Raw genomic sequence first — 19,177 nt, 5'->3', positions numbered from 1 at the left:
TCAGTGAACAGTAAATTAAATGAGTGAGTGTGTGTGTGTGTGTTTGATCAATACCACGTCACCTGTGTGCTAGGCGTTGCCGATTACCAGCACATTTGACCATGAAATGAACGTTTGGATCACCAGGCCGCGTATCGCCCACATTGAATACGTCTTTTCCAAATCAGTCTTTGGCATGTTTGAATATTGAACCCATGAATGACATGACAACAGACTTGTGAAGTTGATGAACATTATTTAATCATGAACACGACATCCCCAGAGTATGATTTCACTCGTATAGCCTTTATTATGTAAAATATGTCATTGATTTCTCTTAACGTAAACTTCGTCCTTGCAGGGCAACGTCTTTTGAAGAAAGGACCTGAATGAAGAAATTGGCAACTGTGGGAACTGCTTGTGAAAAAACTTGGTGAATATAGTTTGGTGACGTGCATTATCGTATGTGTGAAATCAGATAAGACACGCAGATGCATTAAATGAGGACCACCGTTTAACGAATGTTGTGAAAGACATTCGTCGGATGCATGTACAATCAATGAGCATCACAGATGATAATGGATGGGTATCAGATTGATGGAAAAAAATATACACATTGCTTTGGACACTGTCAGTGAACCTATGAACAGTTTAAAATGGTTACATTTCCTGTGCTACTTACTGTCCCGTGAAAATCTGAAAATTCTGTGTTTCTAGGAACACGCGTTTAATACAGATCATTCGCACAGCAGTCTGAAAAAACTTTAAAAATGTGTGATTCTCCCGGACGGCCTATTATGGAGGAGATCTCCAAAGCGTCACCGTCTATCAGGAGTGTTGAAAACAACACACACATGCCTCCCCAGGCTGGTCTCGAGGTACGGAGATCGGACAGAGTAAAGAAGAATTTGATCAGCTTCGCTAAAAAGTTTTTAGTCTTTATGGTCTCACAGGTAGGTCTGACCTGCTTGGTTATAGGGTACTCCATCATGGGAGGGTTCATCTTCATGAAGTTAGAAGCTGAGCAAGAAATACAGAATAAATTTGAAGTAGGATTTACGAGACAATTGTATGTGAAGAGGCTGTGGGATGTAACGCAAAATCTCAACATTCTCTTTGAGGCTAACTGGTCGGCAAGAGCGGATGAAATTTTCAAGGATTTTCAACAAAATATTTATAAGACTGTGAGAGAGACGGGCTGGGATGGCACAGAGACGGAAGAAGCTTCCGAGTGGACTTATGCAGGGGCGCTACTTTACTCCGTTACTGTTATCACAACCATAGGTGAGTTTTCAATGTGGATCCAGACCCCGTCTGGATATTTGTCAGTGACTAAGAAATTTTATTCAAGTTTCTCAAAAATGACTTGTTTGTCAGCCAGCTCAATACTGTAATGACGGTAAACGAGAACAACAATTACCATGACAAATTATCTTGTTTTCCTTTAATTTATTTATGTCAGTGTATGTAATGACAGAAAATTAACATTATGGGAATGTGTTCGGGACTGCTGCCCGCAACCCATTTCTCATGTTGATCTTGATTGTTTACATTGTGTACAGAATGCTTGATTGCTTTACATTAGTTGATGTGGCAGTATTTGTTGCTGTGAAGTAAATATAAACGTCGACACATGTGACTTTCTCCCAGACAAACAAATTCTGTATTGAATGACTGCAAACTGGCTAAAGTCTAGATCAAATAAAATCAGAATGCAGAAATTGGATACATCGCTAATGAAAGACGAGGTACGGTTAATACTGAACTATATCGTCTTGGTAATTGAATGAAACACTGAAGGATAGTGGGCTTTCACTTAAGGCCACATACAACTGAGACAAACATGACGCCATAGCACTGTTCACGTCACCATGACAAAGTGATATTTTGTCCTGAGGCATCGTATGAAAAATATGAACCCAAATATATAGAATATCATGCCCGTATCATACCACGTTACATTTACGACATTCGTACCTTATTATCGGCTCTCGCGAGGGATATACCGAAATTTAGGCACTTGTGTCGTAAACAAAGTATGACATGGGCACTCATATAATATACTGATCAGCAAAAGAAGCGGAAGTTTCGAAAAAAATGTAAGCGTTCATGTTTAAGTCTTCTATTTTAAAAAACACAGAGTTGCGTTTCTTCAATCCAGAGCTGTTTAGTATATCCTCTATTTATGCAGACCACGGGTGGACATTGTAAGTGACGTGTCCCCCCGAAGTTGGGTTACGATTTCAGGTCAACTAAAACCAAATCAGACCTTCGGATGTATTAGACGAATCCCACTGAATGCTTATATTTCAAGGAACCTATCTTATCCCAGAATACACACAGATGAGAACAATATACATCAGTTCTTCACTCCTAGTATCGCTTTAGGTGCAGCGTTCTCTGATTCTCTGCTTCAGCGCTTGTGTGTATTCTAATATATCTACTTACACTCACATCTTCTTATCTTAAACATCAGTGATGTCTTGTGTGGAGGAGATTCATATTTCGAGGGTTCTACTTCCATGCTAAACATTGAATGACAGAGTTATATAAATAAACACATAAAACTTTATTTCCCGAATCAGCTTGTCCATGTCAAGGAGCTCCGTTCTCCATCTGACACGATATGCCCTTTGATGCCTCAGAAAGACCGGCTGAAATCAGCCAAATAACGTTATTATTAACTTTGAATAAAGATGAACCTCCCTGAAAAGGTCTGGCTTGATCTCATCTCAACAATTTTACATGCAAACGAGATTTGGAGTCAGCGGTAGGTGTATATAATGCACAATGCATTGCAATATCGCTATCTAAAATGTGATTGATGCGCACAAGTTTAATAATTTGCATGGCTCAACAGAAATGGTTTATTGCTCCAATATATCTCCGTTTGTGTCTGAAACGTAAATGGCCGTGGCTACGGAAGAGAAAACCTCTTCATTCAGACTTCATGCTAAAATACATTTTCTTGCTCAGCCACAATTTCATTCTAATTCAATGGAAGCAGCACGAATTTGTGACATGTCACTATACGGAACGTAGGAAGAAGATTCAGAAAAAATACCATCTTCGCAGATGTAGGGAATTATATTTCCATTCTATTAATCACCTGGACCCCTTGTCATCAAAACGTGGCTTCGGAAGAGACGTCGCATTATTCAATGTATGTGTAATGCATGGGCGAGGGAAATGCGAATTATTCAATGCTTTCAGTTATACGTTCAAAAGTTTATAAGGATGTGGTCTCGGGTATCGGTGGCGATGGGGGGGCCTAGTGGTGAAAGCGTTCGCTCGTCACGCCGAAGACTCGAGTTCGATTCCCCAAATGAGCACAATATGTAAGGCCCATTTCTGACGTCCCGTGATAGTTGTTTGAATATTGCTGAGTAGATATTAGGCCATTCTCCCATCAATGGGTTACATCTTAACCCAAGTTGGTAAGAGCGTGCACACAAGACATTGATGGAATACAGTCACAATCCCCTCTGCGTACATGTCAATATAAACGTGTCAAAACATTGGATCATACCAAAACAAGACGCAAGTGGTGTTGGATGGTTTGGCTCTTGTACTTATCTACTCATGATGCAATGAGAAATTGATGCATTATTTTTTATGCCTTCATTTAAACAACTTTGGTTTGTATGATTAGTATGTCGCATCAGCAGAGAGGCTTGGGCAAGAACTGTCCATCAACAGTAGTGTGACGTTTCAACTTTAAATCAAAATGTCATTACAACAACAGCTGCAGGAATACTCATTTTGGAAAGCCCAGTGAAGACATAAATTTTGCATATAAATATCTTTATTCCACCCCTGGCTCTGTCTCTCCCGTCTCTCTCCCCCTCAGCCCCCCGCTATCTCTCTCTCTCTCTCTCTCTCTCTCCCTCTCTCTCCCTCCCTCTCCCTCTCCCTCTCCCTCTCTCTCTCCCTCTCTCTCTCTCTCCCTCTCCCTCCCTCTCTCTCTCTCTCTCTCTCTCTCTCTCTCCATCGCCACACGCCTCGCTAGTGTACTACACATGGTACATGTGTAACAATATGCTGAGGGCAGCAATCAGAAAGTGATTATGTTCCAATCTTAATCAACTGAGTGATTTTACGTCGACTGATAACTGCGGGTGACAATACGAACTGACAATTAGTCATACTGCCGACAATTTACTATAATGACCGAGTCATTCATTGTCGTGTGACGTGATAATTCCATCTTGGTTATCAGACACATCAGACCTCTATACCCCAGCGGTTTGATTGGCATTTTAGAAGTTGGTGAGTAACAGGAAAGTCAGATTCTTTATAACCGGTTGTAACATTACACGGCCCAGATGTTTGGTAGATACCTAACACTGTTAACACTATAATCAGTGACATCTATACCATCTATATGTTCATTACAGTAAAAACACTTTAAAATATCATATACGAGAAGGGTGACCCAGTTGTTTAAATGGCTATACAGAGTTGCGTCCCTTGACCGCGCCAGAAACCGCTTTGTCCAGTTCACAGAGATTCTGTGGCATATCCGTGTTCGTGGATTTTTTGGATTAATTATAAGAGGCGACTAACATGATCGGTTGATTGACTTGGTGGACTCATGTCTGTGCATGCTAATTGTGTAGATCGTTGTGTACGCTGTTGATCACCGGATGGTCAGGTTCAGACAGACGCCACCATATAGCTGAAATATTACTGACAAGCATGGATTACTGAACATCAGTTCTATACCGCATCTTCACGGATCTTCACGGATGAATGAAAGACTAGGAAACAGGCAGCTATATAGATGATAAGATAACAAGGGAAGCCAGTAGTTACAACTCTTGGTTCCCTTGTTGTCTTCCCTTGTTATCTCACCATTGTAATTAACGCGTTGTCCATCAATGTGAAAAACAATATTGACGTCGAAATATTCTTACCTTTATTGAAACTGTTCTATAACAGCCATACAGTTGGGAACGCCCTAACATTTGAGAGTCGTGTATCAACTAAAACGTGGCGAGATCATTTATACTCTAGAGTAAATGCAGCTTTCTGTTGGCACTTTAAACGACTCGTTATAACCTGCAGTGATGCAACTGATTCAATATTCGTTGAGTTTGAGTCAAATGAAACGTTGTCAAAAGGAGCGAAAAACAAAGTAGCTGAAACACACCAGCACAATGTTTGGTTCAAACGCCCAAACACGACAGCCTAGTGCATGTAGAAGACAGACTTCCCATGCAGCTTGCATGCAGCTTGTGGCAACTGTTTTAGTTTATACATAACTATCCAATGTTAGGGTGTTCACATACTTTTTGATTGTAGTATATTACTGTATAAATCATCATAATGACATCAAACCCTGTGTCATCAAACAGCACAATACGGACCATCATTGTAGTTCCAAATCTAAGACCCGTGAAGGTCCCTGGGTAGGATAGGCCTTCGGAAACCCATGCTTGCCATAACAGGCGACTAACGGGATCGAGTGGTCAGGCTCGCTGACTTGGTCATCGGTTACCATTTGTGCAGATCGATGCTCATGCTGTTGATCACTGGATTGTCTGGTCCAGATTCGATTATTTACAGACAGCCGCTATACAGCTGAAATATTGCTGAGTGCCGCGTAAAACTAAACTCACACACTCACTCCAAATCTAATATCCCTTCTTTTGATCTGTCTGCAATATCGACCAAACTCTAGGAAAAAAATAAAAAAATAACCTGGTGTCGTTCTGTGAACGCAATGACACCTCCAGTCTGAACAGCGAGCGTTTCAATCATTCAACAGCTCAGATTCATTATAATCTTGTGTACACAATAAAAATAGCGTGTAAACAGTAGAGACATCATTCTAATGTATTAAACACTTGTACTGAGTACTGCGATCAATTGGGTATTGTCACGTTGCAACATCTAACAGCAAGGATTCTAATAGTATTTACGTTGAAAACAGAATAACTGGTACTATAAGTACACAGCACAGACATCATGACACTGTGTGTTGTTTCATGTGAAACAATACATCAGACCAATGAAATATATATGATGTAGTATGTGTGTATTGTCCTTGAAGCTACACGTGCCTGTGCAATACATTTCAAGTAATTGACATAACAGTCGTTGCATGATGGATGCTTAATGCGTTTACATCCCTTTCCCCAATGGAATACATAATTGCAATGCAATGAAGGCGGGTCCAATCAGGTTTTCTTAACATGTGAATTATTTGATATTAGCATAGGCACTGGTGGGGTCATGTCGTTGAAACTAATTAGTCGATTTGACACTGAAATGAATAGATATGAATGTGTCGATTCTTATTTCATCTAACTCGAATTCGTTATAGTTATCTCTGATGAGTGGGGCGGTGGGGTAGCCTAGTGTTCGCTCGTCACACCGAAGGCCCGGGTTCGATTCCCCACACGGGAACTATGTAGGAAGCCCATTTCAGGTGTCCCCCGCCGTGGTATTGCTGGAATATTGCTAAAAACGGCGTAAAATCTTACTCACTCACCCTGATGTGTTGACATGGTCATACAGACTAGCTATTTCCCACATCTGTAAATACCAGGGTTTAAATACTGTATAACTCTCCCGTGGCGAACATGCATCCAGTATAATGTTATATACTTATTAAAAGGACAATGATATGTCGGCGACTAGTCCATACCGTAATGTTTTCAACAAAGCAGGTTGAGTATGTATATTAAGGTTGCATCAAATGCACTATCTAAATTTTATATTCACATTATTACCCATCAATGTATTACTATCTAATGTATTAGTATATAACCCAACCTGCGTTATGAGGTCCTGTAAGATTAAAATTTGTCACCTTTCGAGATACCCATAACACGTGCGTCAAATCCACAGCCTATATTGTATCTGCACATCATCACCCATCAATCGATCAGAATCCATTACATTTCCATTCTCAACTCCTTGGGGATAATTCAACCTAACCTACGTACTGACGTGCTGTAAAGTTAATGATTGACTCTGGGGGCGGATACCCGTATAATGTTAAGTAGTATATTTCACAGAGATACTTGCCAAGTGGAAACCATGTTGATATAGCAACATTATCTGAGACTTGTTGGTCATGCAAACGAGAATTGCACCTCATCAGCTTAGAATCCAGTCAGCATAACTGCTCTAAAGCGCTTTGAGAGGAAGCATGTCACATGTATCAACAATGTACACTTGGTCTGGGCCCATGTCCTTGAGATAAGGGTTTTGAGATTGGTTTTAAAACTGGCCAAGTTATTTACAAGTTTCAGTTTTAATAACAGATCACTCCAGTGTCATGGGGCTTCTCTGGTAAAGAATCGATCTCTATGGGTAGTACGTGGTCCCTTCATGTGGAACACACAGCATGCCTTGTCCCATAGATCGAGTCCTCGCGGGCTTGTGCTCCAGAAGGAGGTCCTGGAGATAACAGAGGCTAGGCCTGTCCTTGCTTTGAAGATTAAACGGAGGACCTTATATTATAAGTGATTCTGTCTTCCTGACAGCAAGATAAAGTTTAACATTGCACCACAACTAACTCGATCCTGGTTAAAGCAATCATCGAAAACCCGGGTGCCATTCTCCATTTGGATATAATGTGTAAATCCGTTTGTTTTGACCCCAGCCGTGATATTGCTGAATTACAAAATCAGCGTGAAGCCATGCTCACTTCCCTTGTTATGTATCCAAACCATACAAATCAAAACAATATTCACTATTTAATACGGGTTTTAATACTGCTCCAGTTGACGTTTCTTGGCAACACAAAGGAAGTTTATCCTAAATCGTGATCATCATTGGTAAAGATAACAGCAGTCATGCTAAGCATGATCTGCGTTTCACCTTACAAGATCATCATGGTGAGAGCCAATCACCACGGGCAACTCGGTACAGATAACAGAGATTTCTATGCTCCGGTCGTCAAACTCTGTTCCTCCAACGACTGAGCCTCTCAGTTTTCTTATTTATATTTACAATCGTTATAACTATTTGTTCCAACAAATATAGCTTAGGTAAACTTGTTCACAAACGATGACACGCCGATTACAATGATAGATTACTCAATTAACCAATCTCCCAGAGGCGCTCTTGCCCGCCGATATTCTATACCCACTACCCCTCCGTGAGGAGCGATACGTCACATTCGGTCTGACAGAAGCACTAAATCTGTGGCAGCATGACTGAATTGCCTCCTGACAACTCAAATATTTATCAGAATTTAATTTCACTTGGTCGTATTAATAAGCAAACATCACTTTATCACAGAGAAATGATTTTCTCTGTGACCAAAGTGGGAGTATCCGTTGCAGTCATCATGGGAAATGTGAAACCAGCTTGGTGTGTATCGCGAATCAAATCAGGTTGAATAGATTACAGTGTGGCATTTCTGAAAACATGGAAGTTTGGGAGAGTAAACTGGAGTAAACAAAAAGTGACATATCAAGGGAGGAACCCCTCCATCTCCTGGGATGGCCCTGAATAATGACTTACATCGAAATGCATCGTTTTAATATAGATAATTGGCATGTTCTTATGTTTCTAGAGAACGCGTGGAGAAGGCGTGCCTTCTTGTGAGCGAGAATTTCATGTTTTAGGAATGTGTAGAAAATGCTTACTGAACCCTCTAAGATACCGATCTAGTTACCCACCTGGACATTGGAATTTTGCTGAGGTAAACATTTATTTGTTTAAATTTAAAAACGGTACAGTGGGGAGTATGCAAGTAAGGTTTCAGACGTAACGCGAATTGCGTAGTTCTTGATCGTTATTGTAAAATGTGTACTCATGGAATTATTAACGCACGTCCACACTATCAATGCACAGATGTTTACGCATGTCTGAAAAACCTTTCGGAGCCAAGCAGAGTCCACCCAAGCCTTCTCGTGCGAAGTTATTGAAATATGATACAGGTGTGTACAGATTCACAGTCACAAATGTCAAATAACGTCTCTCGAGCAGAAACAAAATTGAATGTCGGTATTGTTCAGTAAACGTAGATTGTGACGTCTCGTGGAGACACAATAAATCTGACCCATGTCACCTCGTTACGGCTTTCTCAGAACTCCCAGTCTGACCCCACCGTGATGATCAGTTTATGATGCTGATTCCGTTTTAGGACTCGATGGTGCACAATGCTACTTTTGTATCTACCGATCTGGTCTCCATACTTCCCACGGAGACTTCTGTTTTCATTACGTGGAAGTCGTGATAAGGGATGTTAGATGCCATTAGCTTCCAAATAACCATACTGTGTCACCACATCCTGAGGAATATTTCATGCTACATTTAGGATTCTTCTTTCCAAGGTGGTCTCTAAAAGGAGTGTTCTGTATCATTTATCTAGTTGGCATTGTATAACTCATATCATGTCCTCACCCTTTGAGTATAAACACAGCTTAAGTGATGAACAAGACAGATAAGGTCTTTAGAACAGGTGGCCCTTCGTCTTGGAACGTAATTGAGCCTCGCTCTTTGTTGAAACTTAAATAGCGAAGATATGCTTTGAGACGCGTGAGGATCGGGTTAGATAGAATTGGTCTTCAACAACCCATGTTTGTCGTAAGAGGCGACTAACGGGATCTGGTGGTCTACGCAGCTGAAATGTTGCATCTACGTCAGCACGCCTGACCACTCGATCCATAGTCCGGCAAGCATGGATTACTGATGACCAATTCTGTCTCCGTTCTTGGTTTACACCCTTCCAAATACAGCTACATAATCTTTTTCCAACTTTCCATATACGTTCATAATAATGTTGCGTTTCTTTTCAGGCTACGGACAGCTGACCCCTCGTACCTTCTGGGGTCGCCTAGCAACCATAGCATACGCCATAGTGGGGATTCCCCTTACTCTTCTCTGCCTCGCCAACATCGGCAGCCTCATGGCGAAGTGTTTTCGGTTCTTTTGGAAAAAGATCCCACGGTGCCAATGCGATAAAAGTAACCGGCAAGGAAGGATCCTTCATCGAAAGTCCGACCGAGGCAGAAAGAGCTATACATACGGAAATGAAGAAATTATTGACAGGGTTGTGGAAAGCCCTCCGGATCACAACAACACTGTTGTGAGAATACCAATTTTTGTGTGCCTATTGCTCCTCGCAGGGTATATATTCCTTGGAGCCATGTTGTTCACCCTGTGGGAGCCGGAATGGAATTATTTGGAAGGCTCGTACTTCTGTTTCATAACCTTGAGTACTATTGGGTTTGGAGACTATGTCCCTGGGTATCATCATGGCTCGTGGCACAACCAAGCGAAACGCGTCTCATGCACCTTGTACCTTCTGTTCGGCCTTGCCTTGATATCAATGTGCTTCGACTTGATGCAGTCTGAGGTTAGGGAAATATTCAAAAGCTTAGCCAGAGCACTGGGGATATCTAAATCTGGACCGGACAAGGTTTGAACAGAACCGAATCTTGACTTACTATTGTACTGGGACCACAGACCGAAGTATTTGGGTTGTACAAAGAAGTATTGTAGGTTTAGCCAGAGCAATAGGGATATCGAAATCTGGACCTACAAGGTTTAAACAGGACCAGATCGTGACCTACTATTGTACTGGGACCACAGACCGAAAGATTTGTACAAAGAAGTATTGTAGTACTAGTCAATATGTAATTGTGTAGTATTTGTGTAGGTATCAGACTCCTCTGTGAAGTACGGCTCAACGTCAACCGCAATATGTGGGTGAACAAACAGCAAATAATTGATCCAGGAATTCAATGCAAATCGTTGTGACCCATATACAAGAACATTATTCGTGTTTTTAGAGGTTGCTCCAATGCCCTTCGATGTCATTTCCTTGCCAGGGAGGAGGCAGGCAATTCTGAGGTATTAATGAAGTGATCATGAACAAAAACATACAGTATGGTATAGAGGGTACTTAAGGTTCATTAGAAGCAAATGATCCAATGTGCTTCATGCTGACCTCAGTTACACCTCACAGTTGGAACGACACACCCCAGAATTAGGTCAGCAATTTATTCCGAGAGGTATTTAACTCGCACCAAATCAACTCCTTTAACGAACTCGACCCTGTTACATACTTTCGTGTTGTAAAATCCTGCCCATTTGACGAGAAAGTATAGTTTGATGATAAACCAGATCTACGTTATAATTAACCAAGGCATCCAAACATAATTTAAAATAACAAAATCTTCAGATTGGGAGGTCAAAGTCCAAAGTTTCCGTTTCCAATTTAGCTTCGGAGGGATGCGATAATATCCTTATATTATGTCATGGCCCAAGGGGAGATAACAAACTTCAAACTCGGTATTTAAATCAGTAACGACATGTCATTTATAACAACGCATCGCAGGTTCGGCGGGAACACCACTGCATGTGGTGAGCTTTGCTCCAATGCCAGGCCCATTATATTTGTAGTTTGGTTGTATTTTTTGCGCATAAGCATAAATGGGCATGTGTGCAGCATGAAACACGAACCTTAACATGAATTTTATGTTAATATAACAAACGACTAAAAGATCATTAACAACAGAAATGCAACATTCATTTTCATACAAATGATACTTATGTGAAATGGTCGATCCCCACACGCTATTCTACTCACGCTGTTTTATTCGTTGTCCACGGTGACACAATCAGCCCGCAAATACTGGACTTAAATTACTGTCAAATTGTCCACTGTCGCCTCAGACTCGGCTGCAGAGAAATGAACGCTGATACGTTTACACGCCATGTATCACAATCCCGAGACTGCGGATATCAATGTGAGGATACAACATATATTTTCTTTGCCTGCCACAAATACGACAATATCAGAAAGCGTAACTGCTTCTACAGACATGGGCGTGACCTGAAATCATTTCTCCATGGCCATAGTTCAAAGCGAAAGATTTTGATAACTGCATTTACATATTTTCCACAGACACCGTTGACTTCAAAATGTCGAGTTTAATTATTCCGTTTGAAAAAAAATGTACATTATGTTTACCACTTCTTTGTAAAAGGTACAACCAGATGTGTCAAATCATTACCCGGAGAGGTATTTACACGAGCAAGTGCTTTTTACCGATCCAGATTTCTTTGGTTACTTACGTGCTACCAGTTGTTGCGATACGTTGACTTACGTGCTACCAGTAGTTACAACACGTTGACTTACGTGCTACCAGTTGTTGCGATACGTTGACTTACGTGCTACCAGTAGTTACAACCCGTTGACTTACGTGCTACCAGTTGTTACAACACGTTGACTTACGTGCTACCAGTTGTTGCAATACGTTGACTTACGTGCTGCCAGTAGTTACAACACGTTGACTTACGTGCTACCAGTTGTTGCGATACGTAGACTCACGTGCTGCCAGTAGTTACAACACGTGGACTTACGTGCTACCAGTTGTTGCAATACGTTGACTTACGTGCCACCAGTTGTTACAACCCGTTGACTTACGTGCTACCAGTAGTTACAACACGTTGACTTACATGCTACCAGTTGTTGCGATACGTTGACTTACGTGCTGCCAGTAGTTACAACACGTTGACTTACGTGCTACCAGTTGTTGCAATACGTTGACTTACATGCTACCAGTTGTTACAACACGTTGACTTACGTGCTACCAGTAGTTACAACACGTTGACTTACATGCTACCAGTTGTTGCGATACGTTGACTTACGTGCTACCAGTAGTTACAACACGTTGACTTACGTGCTACCAGTTGTTGCGATACGTAGACTTACGTGCTGCCAGTAGTTACAACACGTTGACTTACATGCTACCAGTTGTTGCGATACGTTGACTTACGTGCTACCAGTAGTTACAACACGTTGACTTACGTGCTACCAGTTGTTGCGATACGTTGACTTACGTGCTACCAGTAGTTACAACACGTTGACTTACGTGCTATCAGTTGTTGCGATACGTTGACTTACGTGCTGCCAGTAGTTACAACACGTTGACTTACGTGCTACCAGTAGTTAAAACACGTTGACTTACGTGCTACCAGTTGTTACAACACGTTGACTTACGTGCTACCAGTAGTTACAACACGTTGACTTACATGCTACCAGTTGTTGCGATACGTTGACTTACGTGCTACCAGTAGTTACAACACGTTGACTTACGTGCTACCAGTTGTTGCTATACGTAGACTTACGTGCTGCCAGTAGTTACAACACGTTGACTTACGTGCTACCAGTTGTTGCGATACGTTGACTTACGTGCTACCAGTAGTTACAACACGTTGACTTACGTGCTACCAGTTGTTGCGATACGTTGACTTACGTGCTGCCAGTAGTTACAACACGTTGACTTACGTGCTACCAGTAGTTACAACACGTTGACTTACATGCTACCAGTTGTTGCAATACGTTGACTTACGTGCTGCCAGTAGTTAAAACACGTTGACTTATGTGCTACCAGTTGTTACAACACGTTGACTTACGTGCTGCCAGTAGTTACAACACGTTGACTTACGTGCTACCAGTTGTTGCAATACGTTGACTTACGTGCTACCAGTTGTTGCAATACGTTTACGTGCATGCTACCAACTGTTACAATAGTTTGACTTACACGCTACCAGTTGTTACACAGGTTGACGTACATGCTACCTACTGTTACATTAACTTGTCCTACATGCTTTAATTGTCACAATAGGTTGACGTACATGCTACCAATTGATACAATAGGTTGACTTATACGCTACCAATTGTTACATGGGTTGACTTACATGCTACCAATTGTTACATGGGTTGACTTACATGCTACCTAGTGTTACAATAGGTTGACTTGCGTACTACCAATTGTTAGAATACGGTCGACGTAAACGATGCCAATCGACAGCATTGCATACTCTCAATCAGATCAAGTCAGTTCATGTGGATGTCCTGAAAAGGTCCACCTACATAGGAATTTGCATTGATAGCATTTCACACATGTATTATCATGAATTATACACATGGAATAGAGGAACTTGGCCATACGTGGACCTCAGGCATAAGCATCGGTAAACATGCGTACACCCAACGAGTACATTTATTTAAATGTTGTGTAGCCGCTGTAAGTGAGCAGATCTTGTAAGAATGCTGCTTCGCCATAGCATCATGTTTGTCTGCTTGACAGCACATGTATATTTGAGATATGGTGTTTTCTTTCTTCAGCACAATTTGAATTGTTGCACTAAGCAGCGTAACTAGCTATAGTTCCACACAGCAGAAGAAGCATCAAGTGAGATGGTCACGCATCCTGAGTTGCCGCATTTGGATGATGAGAGTTATTTCCCTTGCCTGACAGGATCCACTGGGAGTGGGTTCGAGTCCAAGGTTTGCTCCTGTTATGTGACATTGTTTCTTTGCATCATACCCATGTTCATGTAACGGTGAAAAACGTATACACCGCCTCGACTATTAACCTGACGCCTGGTATTGTGAATTCCTGTTCGAAGTTGCAAAATAAAATGAATTATCGCACTGATAGTCAAAGGTTCGAACCTGGCTTTCCCTGATTGTATTTACAATGGTTCGTTCATGCGATACCTTCTCCACGTGGGTATATTGTATGAAGCCCATTTCTGTTCTCCCCCGCCGAAATATTGCTGGAATATTGTCAAAAACGGTTCAAAACTATACTCACTCACTCATGCCACACCGGATCAAGCCGGATTTTCTCCCGCATCAAGTATACATACGTTGATATAGCTGAGCTGCTATTCAATACAGCGTTGAGCCCGGCTTGCCAATTACAGTCGAATGCATAACGGTTAACCCGACTTTTGTACACAAGCGCTGTTGGCATGGAACATTGCCAGCTGTATTTGGTCATGTAAAGTATGTAATGTATCATAATTGTATGGACCCGAGATTAGAAATGAAAGTGATATCGTGCCTGTGTATACGTGTAACAGTATCCTGTAGTTTCATTCTTACTACCGGTCATATATACATGTATCATTCTCTTAATGCTTTAGGTGTTCTGTTGCTGTTTGTAAATCATAATATGCGTGTTAGTTTGTATTTTAATGAATCGTTGTGCATTTTGTAATACTTACTTTTAATATGAGCGATGCAATGAATAGAACTTCCCGTCAATAGATTTGTGTGAGTATGAAATGGGACGCTTTTGAATATAAAGTACTTTGCTCGTCTGGGAATCTTTTGTTTTCGTGTTTTGTCGGTTACGAAGAGAACGTCTCGATACTCTAGAAACTGTTTGCAGGTTACAGAGAGAACGCCTCGATACTCTAGAAACTGTTTGCAGGTTACGGAGAGAACGCCTCGATACTCTAGAAACTGTTTGCAGGTTACGGAGAGAACGCCTCGATACTCTAGAAACTGTTTGCAGGTTACGGAGAGAACGCCTCGATACTCTAGAAACTGTTTGCAGGTTACGGAGAGAACACTGCGATACTACCAAGAACTGTTTGCCGGATACGGAGAGAACACTCTGATACTGGAAGAACTGTTTGCCGGATACGGATAGAACACTGCGATACTACCAAGAACTGTTTGCCGGATACGGATAGAACACTGCGATACTACCAAGAACTGTTTGCCGGATACGGATAGAACACTGCGATACTACCAAGAACTGTTTGCCGGATACGGATAGAACACTGCGATACTACCAAGAACTGTTTGCCGGATACGGATAGAACACTGCGATACTACCAAGAACTGTTTGCCGGATACGGATAGAACACTGCGATACTACCAAGAACTGTTTGCCGGATACGGATAGAACACTGCGATACTACCAAGAACTGTTTGCTGGATACGGATAGAACACTGCGATACTACCAAGAACTGTTTGCCGGATACGGATAGAACACTGCGATACTACCAAGAACTGTTTGCCGGATACGGATAGAACACTGCGATACTACCAAGAACTGTTTGCCGGATACGGATAGAACACTGCGATACTACCAAGAACTGTTTGCCGGATACGGATAGAACACTGCGATACTACCAAGAACTGTTTGCCGGATACGGATAGAACACTGCGATACTACCAAGAACTGTTTGCCGGATACGGATAGAACACTGCGATACTACCAAGAACTGTTTCCCAGCATCGTGCGATACAAGGTTGGACTTCTGTGTTGAACAACTAACACTGCATAGTAATTACTAGCGCATGAACTATGACCCAGACAGGTCTAACGGTGACTTGGGTGTGGATCTGGTGAAGGCAGGAATGTCACAGTTGGATGTGTGAGGCAGTGCTCCCCTCCCCCGACAGTAGCTTCCACGTTTAACAGTGATTCTCTCAAACAAAGCAATAAAGCTGAAACACGAACAGTTGCAATTCTACCAACTACCCAAATCCATTCAGAAACCCTAAAGCCTTCAGTTACAGGTTGAACCATTTCTTCTTTCAGTGAGTGAGTGAGTGAGTTTAGTTTTACGCCACACTCAGCACTATTTCAGCTATATGGAGGCGGTCTGTAAACAATCAAGTCTGGACCAGACAATCCAGTGATCAACAACATGAGCATCGATCTGCGCAATTGGGAACCAATGACATGTGTCGACCAAGTCAGCGAGTCTGACCACCACATCCCGTTAGTCACCTCTTACGACAAGCACAGTCGCCTTTCATGACAAGCATGGGTTGATGAAGGCCTGTTCTACCCCGGGACCTTCACGGGTCTCTTCTTTCAGAAGCATTTTAGAAGTTATAAGGATGAAGGCAACTCATTGTCAACTTTTTTCATTCCAGTGTGTGCGCTCCGGTGTTGGTACTACCACCGTTATCAAGCATGTGGTGATCAACGTAAATATTTGTAAAAGTGTTTGGACTGTGTCACACACGTACTACTTGCCAGTTTTGTTCGAGTTCATTCCTTCGTCAAAGAACTCTTTTACGACCTCTTCAACACGATGAGGCCCCACAACCAGTTATCGACCTCACACACTGCAGACCCTTGTGCTGCAAATTATGTAATGTGCGGCAGCATCCGCGTTGCTGGGGAATGCTATTCATCTTCCAAGCAAAGAAACTGACATATGCTCTGCAGCAGCATATATGTAATATATAATTTTGACCTGTTTGAGATATTACGAGGTCGCATTTTTGGACCCGTTGTCAAACGCGTCGTACATGCAGTGTAGAGTTGCTTCCCTTGAGTGATTGTGAAAAATCAACTGTCGGGTGTTCGAATCGTTCAGCAACAACGTAAAGTAATTCTTTATTTATCCATCCATTTTGCAGCTCGTAAACGAATATAATTCCCAGCATTCTTGTTAAATGGGGACAGTTGTGTCCGTTTCCACCAGAGTGCATACATATAACATATATATGCATGTATGTTCGTGCAGGCGTCTATGAGTGCGCGCGTCCAGGCGCCTGTGCGCGCGTGTGCATGTGTATGTGTATGAAAGTATAAATGCTATGAAATCACGTATCATTGTTGTTAGTCGTTATAGAGTACTCCCATCGCAAATATGGGGGAGATGAGGTAGCCCAGTGGTAAAAGCGTTCTCTCGGCACACCGAAAACCCGGGTTCGATTCCCCACATGGGGACAATGTGTGAATATCATTTCTAGTGTCCCTCGCCGTGATATTGTTGTAATATTGCTAAAACTGAGCTCACCCATCAACTACTCCCATCAAGTTTATAGTGAGTGAGTTCGGCTTTACACCGTTTTTAGCAATATTTCAGCAATATCACGGCAGGGGACAGCAGAAATGGGCTTCACACATTGTATACATAACTTGTCAACGACAAAGACGTCTAGTACTCGTGATAAAGGGGGACGGGTGAGCCCTCCACTGAAGTCCATGCGAACGTGTCCGTACATGCATCAAGATGGAAGTGTATGTTCGTGCGTGCGTGCGTGTTGGCGTGCGTGAGTGCTTGAGCTTGTGGTTTCGTGAGTGAGTATGTGTGCGTGTGCAAGAACAGGGATAAGAGTTAAAATTGGCAAGTAATGGCGTTTGTTGCTGATTAAATAATCTTTCGTTGTAGTAGCCTTTTAGTTAAAGCGTCCGCTCGCCTTGGTTCGATTCCCCATATGGATACAACGAGTGAAACCCATTACAGGTGTCAAACACGTCCATCTAAAAACTAGCAGAGCTCTAAAGCAGAGTACGAAATAGTTCTGGCCCGGTAGCCCGTGTGTACTAAAAATATTGTCGAGCCAGTAAATTTCCAGTCATTTGCATGTGGTCAATTTGTAAATGTATCACTTTTTCCAGCTTGTTCAGTTATATCACACCTTTAAATAATGCAAGATTAAGGTCTGATTAAATGTTCATCATATCAGCATCTTTATGATAAAACCGTTGTCTTCACTGCATTGCACACAAGTGAATTATATTGTGTGATAGTAGCATAGCTAGCCAGACTAGCCAGGAAAATATTTTGCACACTGCCCTCAAGTATTAAACTATGGTAATATATCACTCTGAGTTATGTACCTTTTAAACGGTTGTTTGTTTAACAGAGACAGACCAGACTAAACAGATTATGACTGTGACGGGTCCAAATTTTCTACCGGTGTACCACGTCCCCGATTACCCTACCCTACTCAGATACCCGTTATGCTAATTCCTGACGTCTAATTTGTAAGAAATGGCAATAAATTCTTCGACTAGCGTGTTAAAATTCCTAGTTTTCAATATATTTACCATGCGTCAAATTAAAAACATGTGACAGTAAATCATGTCTAAATCCTCAAACACATGAAAGAATAGGATAGCACATTCTTTAATATATTAGTCACACATTCATAAGGGGCCCATGTACTGAGACGGGTACACAGGCCCGACCCATTATGTACCTGTCCCGAGTATCCGGATTACCTGTCACAGCCCTACTGCATCATTTACATGCTGTCCTCGCCAAGCCGTCACGTGCACATATATCAGTCGTCACATTTTATCATCATCATCATCATCATCATCATCATCACCATCATCATCTATCATGTCCTCCTGGTGGTGGGTGCGAGTAACGTGCAGGTCAAGATCTAATGACCTAAATGACCCATGAAGAGCCTGGTTTGAATTGGCTTTTCATAATTCATGTTTGTCAGAAGAGAAGGTTTACGGGATCGGGTTGTCAGGTGCGATGATTCGGTTGACACATGTCATCGGATCCCACGTGCGTCGACCGATGCTCATGCTATTGATCACTGGGTTGTCTGCTCCAGACTCGATTATTAACAGACCACTGGCATATAGCTGGAATACTGTTGGGTGCTGCGTTAAACAACAACCAACCAACCAAGATGAGTTGAGTTAGCAAACG

At 41.9% G+C, this 19,177-nt stretch overlaps 1 protein-coding gene across 1 annotated transcript; it reads left to right on the top strand.

Moving 5' to 3' along the window:
* Positions 1–749: 749 nt before the first annotated feature.
* On the top strand, positions 750–10,797 carry LOC137298091 (TWiK family of potassium channels protein 18-like). Its single transcript, XM_067830171.1, has 2 exons — positions 750–1,263; positions 9,741–10,797. The coding sequence occupies exons 1-2, from the start codon at positions 750–752 to the stop codon at positions 10,367–10,369; spliced, it is 1,143 nt and encodes a 380-aa protein (XP_067686272.1). The 3' UTR covers positions 10,370–10,797.
* The last annotated feature ends 8,380 nt before the right edge of the window (positions 10,798–19,177 follow it).

The sequence above is a fragment of the Haliotis asinina genome, chromosome 1 (genome assembly GCF_037392515.1).
Source record: "Haliotis asinina isolate JCU_RB_2024 chromosome 1, JCU_Hal_asi_v2, whole genome shotgun sequence".
NCBI classification, from domain to species: Eukaryota; Metazoa; Mollusca; class Gastropoda; order Lepetellida; family Haliotidae; genus Haliotis; species Haliotis asinina.
This window is presented reverse-complemented; position numbering and strand designations above follow the sequence as displayed.

Excerpts from the sequence above, each read along its gene's own strand:
- LOC137298091 (XM_067830171.1), top strand. The coding sequence starts at position 750 with ATGTGTGATTCTCCCGGACGGCCTATTATGGAGGAGATCTCCAAAGCG. Across the intron at positions 1,264-9,740 it reads TACTGTTATCACAACCATAG|GCTACGGACAGCTGACCCCT; the intron begins GTGAGTTTTCAA and ends GTTTCTTTTCAG.